A 23,145-nucleotide genomic window follows, 5' to 3' on the forward strand; every position below is an offset into this window, starting at 1 on the left:
TCGATAGATTTATGAATGGATTCGCGATCATTGTTGACAATAAATTTTTTAATATAGGTCTTAAAAAAAACTATTTTAAGAAATATACGAAAGATTGAAAATGATCGAAAATGATGGAAAGAAAATAGAAGAAAAAAATGATCGATTACCTTGTCAATAAATGTGCATCCGTGCAATCCTGTAATCTGGCATCTCCTAACGTCTGGAACTTTGAAATAGGTGTGTAGTAAAATATTAAAGCTAAAGGTATGATCTTTGCTGGGATTATATACGCCAATGTGGAAGTGAAGTTCTTTCTCTCGTAGAATTAACCTGTACGTTAATCTGAATGAGTAGTTCCACATTGACCGTGTAAATTCGCTATCCATTATCGAGAATATTGCTTCGACGTCTCCGCTAGGCAATCGTTCTGGCGATTTTTCGACGTTCCAACGAACGATCCTGGCAAATCCATGGGGTGGGCCAAATGTCCACGGTCCAAATTGTGCTGAAAATTTTTATTCTTGTAATTCCTTTGATTTCTTTGTTTTTCACCCCACGTAAATTGTCAGTAATGAATTTATTTTTTCATTTTTTTTTTTGTATTTCATTCTGAGATTAGATGTAGTCAGTTTTTGGAATAATGTTATGACATATATTTTACGAAAAAGAAAATTCGGCCAATTAAATAATCGTTAATAATAGAGATAACAAAAAATTACAATTTCGATCGAGAATGAATAAATGATTATCAAAATGAAATGGCGTAAAAAAAACATTTTATTTGAGATCTTTCTACTGATTTTTCAGGATCTACATACACACAGTCATAGATATATATGTATGTATGTATGTATGTATGTATGTATGTATGTATGTCGACGAGAATAAAACGACTTTAACGATAGAGTTAATAACGAAAGGACGTTGATATACCAATGTAAAAATATAAACGAAATGAAACGAGATGAGATTATTTTTCTTGTAAAACGTGATGGCAAAAATCAATATTTAATCGTATAACTATTCTTTCCTTTGAATTTTTTAATTTTTTTTTATTTTCTTTTTTTTTGTTATTTCTCTCATATTGCATCGTCGTTTTCCAACATTTAAACCATTTCTAAGTTGCATTCGCAGTGACCGAAACGATCTATTTTGTTTTCGTATTTTATACTTACGGAAGACAAATGGTATGCCTCCTCTAATGGCCTTCTTCCCGTCGAATACAGCCTGCTTACTGAAACAGGAAAGATCGGTTTGTTCGGGGAGGAAAGAAAAAAAAAAGAGAAAAAAAATATCGTTTCTCTAATGAGACGCTTCTACTTTTGCAAAATTCATCGATGATCCTGAGAACCTGAGTAGGAGATCTCAAAGAGATCAACTGCAAACGTATTACGATCAATCTCTCTTGATAAGATCTTCTTCAATTATTTTCATTTTTCGTTAAAAAAAAAAAAAAATGTAAAAATAAAAAAGAAACCTTGAATTAACGAAATATCGTCATCTTACAGTCTCTCGATTGATACATCTTCGATTATGAATATTTTCCTTTTTTTCTTTCTTTCAAATATTCTCCCTTTTCGTAAAACGCGACAAAAATAATTATTTGATGTCTTTCTCTTTTTCTTTCTCTCTCTCTCCTTTGTTCTATTAAAAAATAAAATATATCTTGAGTCACACAAAAATTACGAATTCGATAAAATATCAAATAAAAGCATGAGATATGTAGCTAAGTAGAACTTTTCGATTATTTTTATTTCTTAAAAACGAAAAAAAATTAATGAATTAATTATTGCATGTCACATTATTTCTTTTTCCAGTAAAAAATAAAAAAGTGCACTACAATGATATAATTTATGATAAAATAATGTCATCAAAAAAAAAAAAAAAAAAGAAAAAAAAAGAAAAAAGAAAAAAATAGCTTTTCCATGAAAGATAAAATATACCTTCGAATAAAAAAAGAAGATTTCCAATTCGATAAAATATATCAGACAAATAATATAGATCTAATCCCTTGCTAGTCTCTAAATCTCTAAACAGAAAATCATAAAAAAAGATAGATTTGGAAAAAATAAGATATCCAAATAATATTACAGATAGATATTTGAAATATTTTCCGAATACAGAAAGTATCTATCGGTTGGAAATTAGTATTCAGGGTTCGAAGTGGACACACGTTTTGTCCAGTATTCTGTATCCGTATCTGGATACTTCGAAGATGTATCCTTGGCAATACGAGAGGGAAGGAAAAGGGTATACGGAGAATGAAAGATAGGGAGAAAGAGAGAAAGAGAGAGAAAGAGAAGGGGAGAGAGAGAGAGAGAGAGAGAGAGAGAGAGAGAGAGAGAGAGAGAGAACTCGAAGGCACATTCCAGCGTCTCGTACAACTAATATACGAGGGTCGCAGAACGTTTTACGGTCGTGCACTGTCTCTCGTAAGGGCATCGAAGGAAGGGTTCGATCGGCGACGATTTACAATACACGATTCGTGAGAAGCACGAATCGTTCCAAGAGATGACCACCGATCGAGAAAAGAGAAAGAGAGAGAGAGAGAGAGAGAGAGAGAAAGGAAGAAATTCGAGTCCCACTTGGAACGATCTCTTCGTTTCCTGACAGAAATGGTTTATCGTAAGAGAAAAGAACTAATATATATATATATATATATATATATATATATATATATATATATAAAGGAAAGGACTTCTTAGAAAGATTTTATTCTCTCTACGTTCGTTCTAGAAACGAGTTAGAGGAGCAATGATTACGTTGAATTCTTCTTCGTATCGTGAGATAATGTCTATTTTTATTTTGTTCTTGCTATCTTCTTTTTTAATTTCTTTTCTTTTCCTTTTATATATATATTTTTGAATTTAATCTAGAGAATTTTTTTATTAATTATTTTTAAGTCCTTCTATTTGAATTGGACTAATAAAGAATGTTGAAATTGTTGGTATTTTATATGGAGATAAAAAGACTAATATTCTTTTTTTTACAAATTGAGATGATATTTATTGAACAATGCAATAAAAACATTTAGATAATTTGTAAACAACTTCTTTTAATTAAATTTTTATTGAATTGGATAAATAATATTGGGATTTATATATATATATATTTTTTATATATTTATATAAATGAGACTAAATATATTTTTTTTATTAAAAATTGTAAAGTTATTTATTAGTAATATAGTTTAGTTCGTAAACTTTGATAAGAGAGAAAGAGGCTTCTGTTACATTTGAAAATTACGCCGTAGAGTTAGTAAGTATTCATTTAGTATTTTTTTAATTATGTGAGCAAAGCATTACAACGTTTCGAAGTTACATTAAGGAGCGCTGTAATTAGAGTAGACTCGTGTTACATATAGCAGTAACGTTAGTTAATAACAGTAATAGTAGAAGAGTGCGATTGAGAAAATGTTACTTTAGGACATAACAGTTATTTTCAATAATTTCTTATTTATTTGATTTATTTGATGAGAAGAAAATTAATTAATTGAGATAATTACGAAAATAAGTGAACAATTGTTACATATAAAACACGAAAGGAATTTATTGATCGACAAGAAAAATTCATTTATTATTTCAATATATATTAATAAAAGTGTTTAGAAAAAAACAGAAGATTAGGGTTGTAAACTATATGGACGTATGTATGTGTATATATATATATATAATATATAAGTTTAATGTTGATATATCGTCAGTACACGTTATTTATATGTGTTTATTTTTAAAGAATGAAAAAAGAAAATAAAAACATCGTGAATTATGTGACGATGTTAAGTGAGATAAACATGCATATATATGTACACAAGTATGCATATATTTATATAAAAGTTTTATGTATACATTTATATAATGCATGTATATTGCGTATGTTGTCTATTTATAAAAAAAAAAAGAAAAGAAAAAACAAGATGAATCTCGTGAATTGTGCGAAAGTGTATATGAAATACATATGCATATATATGCAATATATTTATAGCTATATATGATATATATAAATTTTATGTATATATGTATATATACGGTATTGTCTTTTTATATATCACAAATAACAATAATATAATGAGATATTCTATATATATATATATATTCTATATATATATATATATATATATATATATATATATATATATATATATTAGAGGAAACATGCTAGCGTTACTGATATAAAGACCGAGGGCGGATGCAGGACGACCATTAGTCAAGGCTGTCAGGGGCCACAGAGATGTCCTTAAGAAGGAGCGCGAGGATACGGAGGTCCAAGGCTCTTAAGAGAACGTACGAGATCGAAGGAGAATCGTCGTCGTTTTCCTTTCATCGAGTCACCCAAAACGTATACTAGACAATATCAAATCGAATTTTCTTTGATATATATATATTTATCAATCTTTCCTGAATTATTATTTTTTTCTTATATAGATACTCTTTCGAATTAATATAACGTATTTTTAAAACATCGATTTTTTTTCCTTTAGACTCAAAATCAGTCTTGAAAATTCAATCGGTATACATACATACATACATACATACATACATACATATATATATATGTGTGTATATATTCATCGATCCACCCTTCATTTTTTTGTTATTTATTTTGTTCTTATATTCTCCTTTGAGTTATTATAAAATAATGAACGTATTTACAGCATTGATCCCTTCGTTTGTTCCATTTTAAATGAATGAAAAAATTAATTAACGGATTATGCTTTTTCTCGTTTATTCTTATCCTATCGATATTCTCATATATTTATCGGAAAATTATTTTTCTATTTGGTACTCCGTTCATTAAATGTAAATGAATAAATATAATAATCAATATCGGATGTATGTATGTATATACTTTTTTTTGTTAAAGTATGTTATATGTTAAAAATGTCAAATGTTAAGTAAAAATGAACTCTTTTTCATTTATCTTATTTGACATAAATAATAATAATAATGATAATAATAGAAATAGAAATATTATAATAAATCGATAAAATATTTGATAACGAGTTAAACACGCGTATTGTTAGTACGTCTGAATAAATAAGGTTTGTACGTTAATTCAAGGCTATAGTCATTCCATTCAACATTATTATTCTAACAATGAATATATAAATATTTGATCTTTTAATATCCATAAAAAAAATATAAAACTCGTTAAAAAAAATATATATATAACTCGTTAAGTTGTTTTACGATCCAACTTTTATCACCGAGTATAATTATGGATTGAATATATCACTTTAATGATTAAGTAAAAATAATTTTTACATATCTAACGATTCGATTAGAGCGATAGAGATTAGATTATCGAGCATTTGAAATAGGAAGAAAACAACAATAACAAGAAAAAAGAAAGAACCAAGAATAACAATCGAGGTTGAAGTTGAATTGAAGGTTAATACCTTCAGGATTTTTAGATGTCCTAGATCCAATTGTAAATAAATAATTCCATTACATATTTGATATTATCATTTATATATACGCATCTCTATTGATGATAAATTTTGAAATAACGACCTACATACGTACATACGTATGTACGTAACGATTAGATTACAAAACAAAGCTATTGAAGATGTAAACAGCAAAAAATCGAAAGGAATAATAGTGGAGATTGAAGTTAGGCAAAAGATTAACGCAGATTTTCAGATGTTCTCGATCCAGTTGGAAGGATAGACTCGTCGTAGCGTTCTCGCGCGAAGCGATGTAAGTAATCCATTTTCCTTGGGTGCGTAAACCGTGGAAGGTGGAGGTAATCCCATTCGTTTGTGCGATCCCGAGGCGAACGAAGAACGCATGGGATGAAGAAGAGGAAGAAGTAAAAGAAAAAGAAGAAGAAGAAGAAGAAGAGAAAGAGAAAGAGAAAGGGAAAGAGTACGAGAAAGAAAAGGAGGTGGAGATGAGTGAAGATTCGAGAGAGAAAGAAAGAGAGAGAGAAGAGAGAGAAAGGGAGACGAAGATGGAAAACTCGAAAGCATCAGCAGAATATAGGATAGAAGGAGATCGAGAGAGAGAGAGAGAGAGAGAGAGAGAGAGAGAGAGAGAGAGAGAGAGGAGAAAGAGGGAGAGAAGGAAAGAGAGAGATGGGGATGGGAATTGGGATTGAAATGGGGATGGGGATGTGGAAGAAGGGTAGACCAAGGGAGTAGAGGAGAACCATGAGGATGAGAGAGAGAGAGAGAGAGAGAGAGAGAGAAAGGGAGAGGGAGAGAGAGAGAGAGAGAGGGAGGGAGGGAGAATAGAACGACGTACCAGGACGAAGTACGACGCGGCGGTAGGAACGCGGCTGACGCCAAGCAAAAACGATCGGCGCTGTCTGCCGTGCTTTTTGCGGGCATCACAGTTTCCAACCTCTCCTTCTGGTCGTTTCTAGCTACTACTACTGCTACTGCTACTGCTACTGCTACTGCTACTGCTACTGCTGGTATCCCAGGTCCTGGTGCTACCGCTGGTGCAACCGATGTTACCGGAGAAACTAGCACCCAATTCGTGATGCGGTTACGCCCGAATGAGAGAGATAGATAGATAGATAGGAATAGAGAGAAAGAGAGAGATGGATAGATAGATAGATAGATAGATAGAGGGAGAGAGAGAGAGAGAGAGAGAGAATAGTCTCCATTCGAGCGAATCGACTCGAACGCGTTATAACTCCCCTCGTTACGCTACGCTTCACGATTTTTATATCTTCCTGGTGGTGGTAATAATAATAATGGTGATGGTGGTAGTGATGATGGTTGGTGGTGGTGGTGGTGGTAGTGGTGGTGATGGTGCTACTGCTGCTGCTGCTACTACTATTGCCGCTGGTAGTGGTAACTTTTGTTTGTTCAAGAGAATTTTTCCTTCCGGTGGACCGTGATCTCTCGTTTGCTAAAGAATTTTGACTCATCGTTCTAACTTCTATGTTTATTCTTCGTTTTTTTTCTCCCTCCCCTCCCCTCTCGAATTAATGTTCTTTTTATTCTTGGCTTGAAGGTTTTGACGTGAAATAAATTTGAAATTGAATTTACAGATCATGCAGAAAGAGAGAGAGAGAGAGAGAGAGAGAGAAAATGCAGAAGAGAAGAGAGAGATCATAGAATGATTTATAATGTTCTATGAGTTAGTTTTGATTTTATTAGATCTATTATATATGTACGTGTTTGCGTTCTCCTTTTATTGAAACTAACGTTAGATACCTATATATATGTATATCATAGATATACATACTTTAAAAATCTTTCCAATGCTTTATCGTTAAATGCTTAATCGTTTTATTATTCTTGTTATTTTTTTTATATTTAACCTTCTATCAACTCGATTATCCTTCCGATAAATAATAATCATCGATGCTTCATCGAATGAACTATTACGGTTTTCGATCTATTAACAATATCGGAATATCATTTGATAATTGTATATCCTTGTGATCGGTGTAACGTGTCGGTCGATTAAGTAAAAAATTATATATATGGAAAGAGAGAGAGAGAGAGAGAGAGAAAGAGAGATATTAGCAATAACGTGATATACTGGGTGAGTCATCTAAAATTGGAAGTATAAATACCTCGATTACTTTAAACGATAGAAATCTTAAGAATAATATATTTAATTCGATAGGCTTGAAAGTTCTATCTAAGAAACATATTTTTGAAAATATGAAACACTATTATTTATGTGATTTTTAAAAATGGAATTTGATATTTTCGTTTGTGCAAACGTTGTAGAGAAGATCAAGAATCTTAAAATTCTCTTACTGCGATCTCTTATTACAATATAATATCATCTTTCAAATTTTATAAATAATTTAATTGTAAGCCGACATGTACTACTGTCATTGAAACATATATTATTGTTCTCAATTTTATTATTATATATCTCAATAGCAATGTATTAATTCATATTTAACGCGTACTATAATTTTAGTACACATCTATAAAAATGAGAATATTTTATAGCATCATCGTTGTAAAGAATAGTAGCGTATGGAAAAATTACAATAGTTATGTAATATCGTTCGATCTTTATTGAAAAAAATATTACGTTAAGGAGAAAAATCGATTGAAGAATCGAACGAATCCGATTCGTTAAATTATCCTAATAATTGCATTTGTTCAATGTCTACTGGTTTTTATACCATCACGTAATACATGTAGCATGACGTGCATTTTTCAAAACTCGGTTAAACATACTTCCTCTTAATGAATTTTACAGAACATTAAACTTTAATAGTTAATTAATTCGAAACGGTAGTCTACTTTTTCATTGTATTTAATAATAGGATTGAACAAAAGAACGATACGAAAAATTAATATGCTTTGTCGAAAGATACGAGAGAAAGAAAGAGAGAAAAAAATTAATCAATGATATAACTTTTAGTTAATGAAAATGGAGAAATAATTAGTTCGTATTAGATTGATCTAGTAATAAAATAAAATGTCGCAATTTTTAATATATATGTTTTATATTTAAATAAATAATATAAGAGTATTTTTTATTATAATATTATTAAAAAATTTAATATAGTATACTATACAGTAATATAAAATATAATATATCCTCTCTCTCTTTCTCTATTTTTCTTTATATATATATATATATATATATAAATACTCACACACATATACAAAATTTTTACTATACGTAAAATACATCATATAATACTTTAGTAATTTTTATTATAATATTATATCATTATATTACTCTGTGCTATTATACTAAGTAATATTGTTAATTTTTAAAATTTTAATATTATTAATTAATTAATATATATATATATATATATACATACACTTCTAGTATATTTTCACATTCAATTCTCGATAAAATGATTTATAAAACGTGTCGATCGCGATTGGCATGGTATTATTACGATATACATACATATATTACGCAAGAGCAGTACTTCGCATATAATTATCTTTATGAACGATATAAAGTGCATGAATCGACATTATTATTGATGCAATATGACTATGCATTTTTACGACATTAGCGAAGAAAAAAAACTTGTTCGCGTTGGAAACATATATATGTAACTCGTGTTCGTATAATATGTACTATGAATGGTACTATCTATCTAATACAGACTAAAATAATCGAAGTTATTAATTCTTATTTTCCTTTCTTGCAATCTTAGATCTTGTGATCTAAACGATTAAAATCAATATTTGTCAAGAGTTTCTATCGAAATTCATTAGCTAATTAATTCTTTTTTAAAGTCTTTTCATTAATACGAATTCTAATAAAAACTTCTTTAACGTTGATCGATTTTCATTTCTAAGTAAAAGAGTATATCATTTATTAATTAACACGATTTATAATCAAACATTTGAATTATGATCGTTTTATAATTTCATCTTCGCGATAGTCATTCTATATTTTTCTCCCTCACTCTTTTAGATGGTTAACGCTTTAGTAAGACTTCTATTATTAAAATTAACTAAATAATATGATTTTTTCTTAATTAATACGATTTATGATACAACACCTAGAACATTGATCGATGATTTATTAGTCAAAGGAATAAGAATTTATCGATCCTATAATTTCATGCTTGCAATAGCTTCTTTCACTCTCTACCCCCTCTCTTTCTTCTTCCTCTCTCTTTTAGATTGTTAGAGAAGAGTAGTACCGACCGAAAGTATGCAGTAAAATGCAAGAAGCGGATGCCACGCATTATAAGTGCATTAACGCGGCACTGTCGGTAGCCAAGCAGCATCCCTAACGATGAGAGCGACGAAGATAGAAAAAGAGAAAGAGAGAGAGAAAGAAAGAGAGAACGAGATCGACTCGGCCATCTGCCACAGCATCTACGATTTACGATTGTCCAGTAAAATTCTGACGAGGACCGTTTCGGTCTCGACTGAGAATTATAAAGAAAAACTGGGCTTCTGAACTATCTCTCTCTCTCTCTCTCTCTCTCTTTCTTCTCCTCCTCCCCCACCTCCCCCTCTTCTTTCTTCTCCTCCTACTTTTTACGTTCTTTACCTTCTCTTTTATCTCATTGGTGGTTTCGATCGTGCGAATACCTTGGTACAATGATCTCAAGGTTTTACCTAATAAACACACATACATGTACATAATGCACATTTGTGAATGTATATAATGTATAGTGGTACTTTATTAAAAATATCTCCGTTGTTATTAACGATATGATAGATTATTAAAGGAAGAAAAAAGAGCTCGATATTCTGATTAATACGAAATATTTCTTCGAGTTCATATGTCTTAAGATTTTTAATCGATGATTTATTAAATGAATCGATGTATCACATTTATTACAAATGGGATCGATTTTATTACCACGTGACGTTATAGCTCGTGAAAAGACGAATTTAATCATAATAATTCGTTTGTTCGTCTTCTAATGGCTTTGTATAAGAAATGGCGTTTGAGAAAAGAATTTATATTGTGTAAATGAATTGGAAAAAGTGTCCAGACGATTTTTTATAATTTTATGTAACTAATTGTTTTTAGAATTAAGAAGAAACGATGAGAAAAAAGGTAAAAAAGAAAAAAATGGGAAAATAAGTATAATGATTAATGATAGTATCCTTGGATAAAAATGAAGCTTTTATGGAAATTGTATACTTATATACGTTTTATGTACTCAATCCTGAGTGTCATTAAAAACGATCGATCTTTCTCGACCACGTATTTTAAAGCTCGGCGGTTAATATAGGTACATCTATGTTGTCCCGCGTTATCCTCGTAAATTATCTAAACAGGATGTGGGATCCTTGCAAATCGCTTTTCGCGATGAATCACACGTAATGCGATTTAAAAGAAAAATGTCTCTCCTTCCTGGTTTAAATTTCACACTTTCTGTGTGCATGTATGTGTAATATTCTTTTTCTAGTTTTTTTTTTTTATCTCTTTTCCTAAAGTTAGTCGTTTCATAGTTGTTCTTAAGTTTATTTACTATCCTTGTACATATATATTTATAATAATATATTTTAGAAAAAGTATATTATCAGTTCGTTGAAAAAAGATAGAGAATGGTGTTTGCAGATAAATAAAAAGATATTTAGTTTTTCCAAGCGCATAAGTAGTTCCAAAGTTAATATATTTGAAAGATCCTTCATGGGGTTTTGTTTACTCGTACAACACTCATAGTTGAAAGAAGAGAGGAACTTTGAAATATCTCTGTTAGTTCTTAGGATGTTTAGATACTAAGGTACTATCGATAAAGTGATGCCATAAATGTTTCTGTTTGAACTTTCGAAAGCATGGTATATTACGTCTATGTACAATTGGACTAGCAATTTTTTTTTGATTATTATTTATCCCTCCGCCCATTGAATTTACAGATGGAGACGTTACAGATAAAAGAAAAAAGAAAAAGAAAACCAAAAGAAAAAGAAAAAGAAAAGTTAAAGAAAAGAAAAGTAAGAAAAATACCGTATAAATTTTTATTACCCGACCGTAGAGTAATCTGCCTTCCGAAAGTTTATCTTGAGTTCAAAGGATCGATTTCCTGCGGAGCGAGCGTAATTACAGCATCGTAATTACACGAACGAAGCGGTCAGTGGTGAAACACTGAAAGAAAGAGAGAGAAAGAGAGGAAGAGAGAGAGAGAGAGAGAGAGAGAAAGAGAGAAACGCACGAGAATTTCAAAGAGCGGCAAAAATCGACGAACGAGAGAAGAAAATGCTTCTCTCTTTATTTTTTTTCTCCCTCTATTTTTTTTGTTTCTTTTTTTTTTGCAACGAACGCAAACGTAATATAAAAAATATGAGCATATTCTCGTAGTATTGATAAAGACACCAAGTATTTTATTTCTCTCTCTTTTTACTATCAACAAAATAATGTTTTCCTAGTAAGAATACTTATAACATTTATTGTTGCCGATTTTAAAGAGAGAAAAGAAAAGTTAGCATGGTGGACTATATAATCTCAAGACGTTTATCTTCTCGTTATCTGGACCAACGAGTTTTCGCTAACCTTCAAAGAGAAACTTCGTCTGTCTGTATCTCTCTCTCTCTCTCTCTCTCTCTCTCTCTCTCTCTCTCTCTCTCTTTCTCTCTCTCTGTCTCTCTTTTTCTCTGTTGATCTTCTTTTCGGACGAGTCAAAGAGATGATCGATGCGGTGAGTGCAACGATTCCGCCTCTTTTCGAGTTCCTCCAACCTTCACGCACCTCAAACCTTTTTCTTCATCCTCAGGCAAACAAATCAATTTGCTCGTGCCTGCGAAGCGTGCAATTTGCATAACGCGAATGAACTGACGCAAAGAAAAGTAGAGTTATCTTATACTCGCGTACATATATATGTATATATAGGAATCGAACGCGTGCGTTTCAAATTATTTCAAAGATATCAGAGGATTTACAAAGATCTCGTAATGATTTATTATTATTGAAAATTTCTATTGTTATATTTAACAGTTAAATTTTATCATTGTGAAATTATTCATGACGTGTAACTTCATTGATTTAATAAAATGTAACGTTAGAACGACGTTTTTTAATAAAAGAAACGATCACAGTAAATCGTTTCATACGAAACATTTATTTAATTAATAAAACGAATGATTAAGAAAGAATATTTAAAATGTTAGTTTCGATCTACAAGTGTATATACAATACATCTGTAATGTGGAATTTAATTTAGTTTGTATAAAAAGAATTATTAAAAAATAATTTTATAGATGAGATATAGGTAAAATTAGATTGTACTAAGCCGAGAATAAATTAAGAAAATATTAGATTGTCTGTGAAGTTCGTGAGGACGATTTAATTTTCGATTTTTAACGGAGGCACAGAGTTTCAATTATTAAAATATCATTAAATAAACGAACAAACAAATAAAAGTTTAGTCAAATATATAGAATATACTATAACAAAATTAATTAACTTTTAATATTCTCGTAAACGTAATAAAATATTTTTATACATGAACATATGCATATATCCGTACGATTGTAAAACCAAGCGTAGAACTTTTACAGACAATTCAATAAATCATAATTTCGAATATCAAACAAGAAGAATCGCATCTTTGATAATCGATAGTTGACATATCCAAAAGAAACACTTTTACATAATAGAAATTCACGTAATGTTAATTATCATCGTTATCTTTATTCGTAATACGTTTGTGAAAACAGGAGAAACTCGATTTAACAACCGAGGAGTAGAACGATAAAAGTGTCGAAAAAGCTGTGCCATGAGCGAACCAGATGCATTCCAAAGAAAAAGAAGTTGGCCAGAAAGAGGAGAGGAGAAACGTAGGAAGGACTCGGTGCATCGCTCTCCGCTTCCTCTCCTTCCCTCCCATCCCCTCGTTTCCTCATCCCTCATCCCTCTCAGCCCTCACCACTCCCCTTTCTCTTGCTCTCTCCCTCCTTCTCTCTCTCTCTTTCTCTCTTCCTCAAAAGTCTCGTAAATTACGCCATTAAATTCCCCTGGGAGAATATATCCCTTCGCTCTTGCATCGTTAGACGGGACACCCGGTATACGTCGAAGGTGCCCGCTTCAAGCTCCGCCGAAGCCAGCGGTTTTTGTGTTTTCCCCGGTTCCACTAGCACCAGCAGTACCAGTACCAGCACCACCAGCACCACTAGCAGTAGTAGCAGCAGCAGCAGTAGCAGCAGCAGCAGTAGCAGCAGCCGTGGCAGCAATGGCGGACGGGGTTCACAACCCTCTCTCTCTCTCTCACACACACACATATGTATGCACATATATGTATATATATATGTATATACACATATACTTATATACACACATAGTAGATCCGATGCTTACCGCAACTCGCCTCTTCTGCGTCCTTCCTACCCACCAACGTCGTGGAACTTTGTTTAACTAAGGCCAGCAAGAAATAAACCTATTTATACTAGGTCGGACGCTTTTGCAAGTAAGAGAGATAGAGATAGATAGATAGATAGATAGATAGGTAGGTAGGTAGGTAGGTAGGTAGAGAGAGCTAGAGAGGGATAGGAAGGGTAAGAGAGAGGGACAGAGAGAAAGAGAGAGAGAGAGAGAGAGAGGGAAAATTAGACGGAGTTTGTATCGTGTTTCCATTCTCGTTGGTTATTCCACCCTTTCACATGCTTTCGCCAAACCCATGAATTACAAAAGAATCTTAAATTACGACCTATCTTCGAGTATGCACTCGTATGTAATTTAGATACGAGAGTGAGAGAGAGAGAGAGAGAGGAGATTAGTCTCTTTTTATTTTTCATTTATTTTTTTCGCGTGAAAGAAATTAGAGATATTTTTGATAAGATCATTGAAAATGATCGATTAATTCAAATTTTTTCTTTGCTCTATTTTATTTTATTTCTTTTTTATTTTTGTATCTTTCTTTCCTTCTTTTTTCATTCATTTTTTCAATTTTGAAATATTATAGATCTCTGACAGACGATCGAGAACAATCGAGATTATTCTAACTTCTTTCTTTGTTTTTTTCTTTTTTCTTTTTATTATCTTTCTTATCCGAATGTCTCGTAGATAATTTGATATCTATTCTAAGATTTTAAAATATGAATCTGTCTAAGTCTAGCTTCGTAATATTTTAAGCAAATTACGAATATAGACACTTATTGTTCTCATTTTGTCTCCATCGTTCATTATTGATTATATTTTACTTCAGTGTTAGGACACGATTATATATTCTTATTAGAAGAAACTGGTAATTAGAGCGTAGCGTAGCAGTAATTTGATAATCCTTGATGTTAAGAAAACATCTTCACTTCGTAGAAAGGGACTCTCTAAGTGGATTGCACATTTCTTTGATCTTATACTCGTTTTTAATATTTAAATGTAGTTTTTTGTTGGAAACTTATGTTTTTACATCATTGTTTAATGCAGTTTAACCTGTCATTTAGTACGTACGTAATTAATTTTTGTAAATATATATATATATATATATACATTTTCCTTTTATTTTTGAAAAATTTGTAATAAAAGTCAATAAATAAAAAATAAAATGGGATCATTTTTATCGAAAAAAAATAATGAAAATATTAAATTTCTATTGTATAAAAATAGATAAATCTTTTCTTTTTTTGATTGAACAGATTAATCAAAAGGTGTTAACTTAATGGATTTATCGAAATTATACAAACGTTTTTCTCGAACAACCATCATTTCATCAAGAGTATTCGACATTCGTTATTGAATATCAAGAATTGAATATCGTTACGCTGATCAAACGATTTGAAATCGTTTGATCAGGATGCTCGAGCTTTTCGATGATTACGTTTAACAAGCTACTTTGAGCGCATTTATCGTTGAGCCGCGATAATGAGCTGATTTGGCGGCTCTTTGCCGGTGTAACGCGATGGTAAAAGCCGACAAGTAAGTATGAATGATATAAGTAGAAATGAGTGGGTTGTCCATCCGAGCAAATTCTTTAGTAGTGATGTCGTCTTCATCGTCACGTTCACGTTCGCGATATTTCGAATATCCGTCATCGTTTGTCCTGATTAATTTTATTTCACAGAAGCTATGTTGATTATCATCATTTTTGGGTCAATTAAATCAACATAAATTTGTATATGCGTGTACTCATATGATTCTTTTCTTCTTTTTTCTTTCCCTTTTTTTTTTGTAATTGCTTCATCATCTTGGAAATTATTGTGCCATTAATTATTATTTCTTTTTTTTTAATAGAAGTTTGCGTATCTAGATAAGCGTGCCATGTGCATCCACGATGATCGATCGATCGATCGTTTTTTATTATTACTTCATTATCATAGAAATTATTTTTTAATCGTGATTATAAATTATGTGTTCATTTAAGATAATAGATTATTTTTTTTTAAATAAAAACGCTTGTATTATATATATAGATATGTGTGTATCTATGATTAATAATTCTTTTTTTTTTTTTTTATTATATTATCTTATAAATCATTTAGAAAATTATAATTTTTACGCGTATTTGAAAGTGTTATCAGAATTTTTTAAATTTCTGCAATTGGATATAAATTGTTGAAATAAGAATTGTAAATAGTCGATGTTACTACGAAAACTGAAATTTATTCTTAAACGAACGAATAAAATTATTTATGTATACGATCGTTTTTATTATTAAACGGAAAGGATATATCGAAATCGAAGGTTGGGTCGACTTAACCAGCAACGCGTTTACCTTTTTTATATATGAAAAAGCAGAGAAAACGAATTCAACCGGGATCGAGCTATTTGAATTCGGATTACCTTCGAATCGAATCTTTTTCACAGAGGGGAGGGTAAGTGCCAAGTTATTTTACGATCGCCTCTTCGAGACTATTCGCGAAGCCTGAATATGGATTACGAACTTTCCAAGAGATATGGCTTATCTTTTCAAGTAATATTTCTCATTGTCGTCCTTCTATACGGATCATTAAAATAGATGTTATCTTTATGCTGCTATTTTCTAATCTGTATACATAATCTGTATACTTACATTCATATAAATTTTTCGATCGTTAAAACCGACGCAATCTTTGCGTCATTATTTTCTAACGAAAATATAATCTTCAAAAAAAAAAAAAAAAAAAAAAAAAAAAAAAAAAAAGTTTTCTATCGAAAAAAATCTTTTCGGATAAATCAATAGATCATTAAACATTTCATTGTATTAATCGTAACGAATTGATTATGCACGTTGATAAAAATTATTAGAATGACACGAATGAAATTTTGTATTCCCGGTCGAACATAATTTTTCATTTATCGTCTTGTAATAAAATGTGTTTATAAATAACGATCCAAAATAGATCCTCGTCGATTGTTAACATACACATTTATATATACTCTGATTAATTAATGGAAATGAAATAAGTAAGTATAGATAAGTAAGTAGGATAAGGTGTTCCATTTTATAAGAGAATCAGTGAGTTGCTCGAGTTTCTTTCCACCCGGTATAAGAGAGCGATGGATTATAGGCTCGAGCCCCGCGTAGACTAATGATCCCAGTGGCTGCGGTTTTTGCCGACATTCTACAGCATTCCCATTCAACTGGATTCTGCTTCGAAGCCTCGACAGCATTATTTTTCCTCTATGGAGCACCATGGAACGCGTATTATCCGTTTGCTCTGCTTGGACATCTTTCGTTTATATCACAAATACATACCTACATTGTATATATATATATATATATATACGCTTATGTGAAAGAGAAAGAAGGAAAGAGAAAAATAAGGGGAGAGAGATAGAGAGAGAGAGAGAGAGAGAGAGAGAGAGAGAGAGAGAGAGAGAGAGAGAGAAAGAGAGAGAGAGAGATGGAGAGAGAAAGGAACCACAGTTTCAATTCCTTTCTTAATTCCGTTCGTCTCGGACGAATTCACGAATTGGAATGCTTGTCTTAGCTCTTTTTCTTTAATTCGAGATGATGGCCAAATGGCGACGCGATCTACGGTGGCAACTTGAAATGGTTCTGAACGCTCAGAGTGTCCAATCGGTCACTTAATCTCCTCCGTGTTTCTTGATCTCGAATACGAATACGAATCACTGTTCTTTTTTTCCTTCCTTCCTGCCTTGCTTTCCTTCTTTTCTTTTCTTTTCTTTCTTTTTTTTTTCGTGAGTATTAAACAAATCATTCATAATATAAGTAATATAAGTTATATAATTAAATAAATTGTAGGGTTTACATAGTTGGACAGTATCGATTTAATTGATTGTTTTGTAATCATTAATCATCGTTAAGATAAATCAGTGATTGTCTTTTTTTTGTTTATATTTGATCATTTTTTGTCTATATTTGCAATCATATCGATATAATAATCAATAATTTCTATTGATTTTTTAAACCGATATATACACATATCTATATATTATAAATTTTTAACAATGCAAATTGTGAAATTTGTTTCGTCGAAGAAAATGTTATATAAAATTTACCTATGAAATTTGTATTGTATAAATTTAAATATCGATCTTACTATAAAAATTCTAGTTACTAGAAAGTGTACGTATACATAGAAAGAATTAATTTTTACTTGGAGTAAAAAGAAATTGACATTATTACTGCAAAAAATGACATTCGATAATCGCAAAGCGATCGACTATTAACCAAGTTAAAGACTCGCGTTATCACCAACATAAATTTAGTCTTTCATTTTGTTGACTTCGGAAATTCGTTCGTTTACGATGCAAATAGATGAAAAGAGGGAGAGAGAGAAGGAGAGACGAAGATTGAAAGCTCGAAAGCATCGGCAAAGTGCAGGATAGAAAGAGATTAAGAGAAAAAGAGAGAGAGAGAGAGAGAAAGAGAAACTTAGTTCAGTGACTGCGTTAAGTTTTCTTCGTGCGTGTTAGAAGCTTATCTCTCAACTATAAAAAGCGTCGTTTGGAGGTGCAACATTAGCCGGATAACGATGCGTTTCCGTTGAGAAATTCTCGAGGAAGGGTGAGAGGTGAGCCTCCTCGTTCGTTTGCTTCATCCTCCTTCTCTCTCGACGACGTCCTATGATTAACGGCCGACGGATTTGCCTGACGCTTTCCAAGACAAATTCGTTCCACGAATTAAGATTCTCATTTTTCACACTGTACTCTCTGATATAAGATAAAAGGGAAATTAAAGAAATCATCGATTTCTTCGTAAGAATAAATTTCTCACGATATCATTGATTATTATTTATTTACTGGTATTGTGAATTTAATCAACGTTATTAGAAAATTGGAACAACTTGTAAAAAAAAAAAAAAAAAAAGAAAGAAAAAGTATTTAAATAGTATACGAGTAGATTTATTAGATATGATTGAAAGCATTGATTATTATTTATGTATTGCTTTTTTTTATGAGGATGATCAAAATAAACTGGAAATTGTTAAATTTTTAAGAAAACTATAACGAATATTCGTTTATATAGAATAAGGAATAAGAAATAGAATAATGAAATAATAAATTAAATAACTAAAAAGAATATATATATTGCTGACAGTGTATATATTTTTAAGTTATATAATATATTGTAGTATAATGATTGACCGATGAAGCGTTTTCGCAGTTCAGAAGTCAGAACCGTGATTCATATACAAGGGGTTAACGCGTTGATCAAATTTCGGATAAATCGATAGATCGATCACTGTCAGGTTTTTTTTATATTACACCTTACTCTTTTAGACGTATGATATTTGAATTTATCAATTTCATGAAATATTTCAAGAATATCTTATATCTTACGAATATCTATCAATAATTTTCATAAAAATTCGATTACTAATATGATTATTATTTAATAATAACGAAAAGAAATACATCCGCGAATTTATTTTTTTTCATCCATTTGTAAATTTATTAAGATTAATTAGGTATTAAGTATCTCAATGTCTATGGATAATTATTTATGGATAAAAATTGAAATAACATAAAAAAATGTCAAGTTCAAGAATATAGATAAATTTAATAGCTTTAATGAAATGAAGGAGAAAAGAGAAAGAAAGATAAAAAGAGAGAGAGAGAGAGAGAGAGAGAGAGAGAGAGAGAGAAAATCAGATGGATCGAATAAAAATCAATAGATATCGACTAGTTAGATTAATTAGGTATCGTAATGACTATCTTTTGAGATTGTAAGAAAATATCTTTCGTGTGGTCGGCATTGCATATCCATCCTCGGAGAAGAGTCTCAAAAAAAAAAAAAAAGGAAAAAAGAAAAAAAGTAGAGAAAAAGTATGAAGCTGCGGCGTCATTAACGTTGCTTGGTACTCCATCTCTATCATCTTCTCTTACGGTTCGTCTGCATGCGTCCTTTTCGTACTTTCTATTCTCTTTTACTTCTATCCTTCTTCCTTCGACCTCGCTCATCTGGTTACCATGTATTGTTACTTTTTCCAACACGTTTGCAAAGTCCTTTAGGCGAAATCGTTCGTCCATCTTCTTCTCGTCAACGAATATGGACACACCCACACACGTACGGACACGTATGTATTACGAAACTCTCGTATAATTATCTTTTCGAATTTATTTTATCGTCTTCTTCTAGGCGATTTATAAAAATGTTTATGTTGAATTTAGTTATAAATCTCTTTCAAAATTTTTCTTCTGTTTCTTTATTATTATATCGTATGATTTTTCTTTTTTTTTTTTTTTTAAGAATATTATCTACTCGCTCGAGAGATAAGATAGAAAAAAAATCGTGAGAAAATTTGATAAAAGTGATCTGCATTTCTATCGAAAAATAATTCTCTATTCAAATTAGAAGGAGGAAGAGAGAGAGAGAGAGAGAGAGAGAGAGAGAGAGAGAGAGAGAGAGAGAGAGAGAGAGAGAAAGAAAGGAAAACCAAAAATCACAAAGGATAATCATTTAATTATAATTAAATCGTCTAATTTAATTACGCTGACTCAACATTTTGGACGATGTTAAATCATTCAAAAAAAAAAAGAAAAAAAAAAAAGAAAAAGAGAAATGAAAAAAACGAAATGGTAAAGAAAAACAAAAGGAAAAGAAAAAGAAAACGAGAGGAAGAGAGAAAAAAAATCGTTTCCAAATCGATATAATAATATCAAAGAATCTACAGAGATACTTGTCCAATAAAACAAAAAGAGAAAGAAATTTTTTTTCCCGATAAAGCAAACACACATCGTTGAAAATTACAACGCGTCGTGCGAGCGATACGGAGTTAACCCTTTTCTGATGAAATCAAGACAGTAGGGTGACCTAACAGTACATTTTCCTCTTAAAGGCAGGAAGAAGAGATGGAAGGGGAGGAAGAAGTATAGTAAGGGGGGAGTGTAGAGGGGAAGGAGGAAGAAGAAGAAGAAGAAGAAGAAGAAGGAACGAACGAACCAACGAACGAAAGGGGTTGCGCGAACCGTACAATCGTGCGATTCATCTCGTCGAAGGGGGGTAGGGACGATGATTAAGGATCCCTCTCGTCTATCTTTGCCACGCCTAAGAAACGATTCATGCACACACACACACACACACACAGACGTATACACCGATACGGACGCAAGAGATATATATACATCGATGAAAGAGAAGAGTGTGAACATTCATAGAGACACACGTGTATAGTATCTAAGCTTAAACGAAAAGAAGGGAAAGCGTCGTTAATGGCTGCCAGCAAGATTCGACCATGAAATTTCATCTCGACTTCGAATTAAAGATCCTCTTTCCTTCTCCTCCTCCTCCTCCTCCTCCTTCTCTTCATTCTACTCTTACTCTACGACTCTCATCTTTTTTCTTTCTCTCTCTCTCTCTCTCTCTCTTTTTTTTTTACTTTTTATTCTCTTTATTCTTATTCTTATTCTTCTTCGATACTTTTTCGTCTCGCTCGCGTGACTCCTTTCTAGCTAGAAATATCGGTTTATCGAGAGAAAGCGACGAAGGAAATGAAGAGAGAAAGAGACAGAGAGAGAGGGAAAGGGGAAAAGAAAAGAAGAATAGGAAAAAGGAAAAAGAAAGAAAGAACAAAAAAGAAGGGAAGAAAAGAAATCTGAATTTGTAGGAGGGAATGTTACGAGAGCGTCCTTCAGATTTCATATATGTATTTATATTGTTCCGATAAAATGATACTTTTTTAGAATAGAGTTTAGTAATGTTTAGAGAGAGAGAGAAAAAAAGAAATTAAGGAGGATTAAGTTAATATGTGGAGAAGTTTTAGACGAATAAAAGAGAGAGAGAGAGAGAGAGAGAGAGAGAGAGAGAGAGAGAGAGAGAGAGAGAGAGAGAGAGAGAGAGAGTGGAAGAAGGAAATAGAAGCATCCCATAGATCTTTATTCCACGAATTATTATCACAAGAAATATGTGACTACAAGAAAAATGTCTCTCTCTCTCTGTCTCTTTATATTATATATATATGTATATATAACACATATTTTTCGAAAGAATGTTTAAATTAGGTAAGAGTCGCAGTATATAATCGTATTCATGTAAACGTTTGTTCACTCGATCGTAGAATGGTTGGTGAAATTGATCACAGAACCTTCTAAAAATTTTCTATTGAGAGATTGGTATATCGTATCTAGGGTTAAAGAAAAATCATTCTCAGGTTTGCAGCTTCCGCTTTTCGACGACTCGACCGTACGCAGATGTTCGGCGAAGCTACGACCATAAGCATACACGATGCTTTACTAACGAAACCTGAAGGAGTTACGGGACATCTGCTAGCTTCGTGTTTATAGATATATGTATGTACGGAATGGTACTTCTTGGAATGGAGTTATGAGAAAAGGATAAGCATCCTCAAGTTCAAATATTTTAACGAGCGTGTACCTCGTTAAGGGAGAGTATATAATTTCTTAAAAATTAAAAGAGTAAAATGTATAATATATACATATATCAAGTTTGCAATTCATAAATAAAATTTGATAAAATCTTAGTCATGACTAATCATATTCTATGTAGAATATATAATAGAATATTGTTTTTGTCAAATACTATTTCATAATATTGTAAAGATAATAGTTTAATAATGATTTTATTATGTATGTTATACTATATATCATAGATAATATTATAGAATATAATATTCCGCTATTATATGTAATATAATAGAATATTTAATAAAATAAATAGAATACAATTTATAATTCCTATATAAAAAAAGATTTGTTATTATAGAAAATATATATTTCATAAAATGATATATATTAAACTATAAGTAGAATTGATTATCCATCATTATAATAATACTAAATGATTTAATAAGATAATATTTGATATCGAATAAATTAATAAATAAATTACATGTAATTATGACTCGTTATAAGAAAAATCTCTTTTGCAATCTGGTATAATTTCACGTAAAGGGTTGATCACGTCGTGTAAACGACGACGTCGACGATATGTAGAAACGCTTCGACGATTTACTTCAAGTAACTCGTATCAAGATCCTTATCAGTGTAGACCGGACATGCCGAGAGAAATTTTACAGTCGTTTCGAAGTGAATTGAAGTAAATTGCTAACGTACTCTCGACGTCATTCTCGTTTCCTAAAGCTCTTTGCCATTTCTCTCTCTCTCTCTCTCTCCCTTTCTCTTTATCTCTCTCTCTCTTTTTCCCACCCTTTCTCTCGCTACGTGTTTCCAGTCATTATTATTTCTCAATTAATTAATTAGGTAATTAAGAGCTATAACAAAGCTTCAAAATTGCATTTCGTTCTTTCTCTTTGACCAAGAAATAAAAATAATTAAAAAATCAAACGAACTTATAACGTTTCTCTAAAGAACGTTCAATGTGTTTCAAAGGATATCATACTTTCTCTTTCTCTCCCTCTTTCTCCGCTTCTTTATACCTACTTAATTATTATCATCATCATAATTT

At 31.4% G+C, this 23,145-nt stretch overlaps 1 protein-coding gene across 2 annotated transcripts in view; it reads right to left on the reverse strand.

Annotated features, from left to right (window-relative positions):
* The window catches only part of LOC122632703 (glucose-6-phosphate 1-epimerase), a 32,904-nt gene that overhangs the window by 3,927 nt on the left and 5,832 nt on the right, over positions 1-23,145 (reverse strand). For both annotated transcript variants that reach the window (XM_043819840.1, XM_043819839.1), the window contains exons 3-4: positions 1,158-1,216; positions 150-487 (exon numbers count right to left, since the gene is read on the reverse strand). In XM_043819840.1, coding sequence (XP_043675775.1) covers positions 150-487; positions 1,158-1,216 — 397 coding nt within the window. The remainder of the gene's footprint in view (positions 1-149; positions 488-1,157; positions 1,217-23,145) is intronic.

The sequence above is a fragment of the Vespula pensylvanica genome, chromosome 10 (assembly GCF_014466175.1).
Source record: "Vespula pensylvanica isolate Volc-1 chromosome 10, ASM1446617v1, whole genome shotgun sequence".
Classification (NCBI taxonomy): domain Eukaryota; kingdom Metazoa; phylum Arthropoda; class Insecta; order Hymenoptera; family Vespidae; genus Vespula; species Vespula pensylvanica.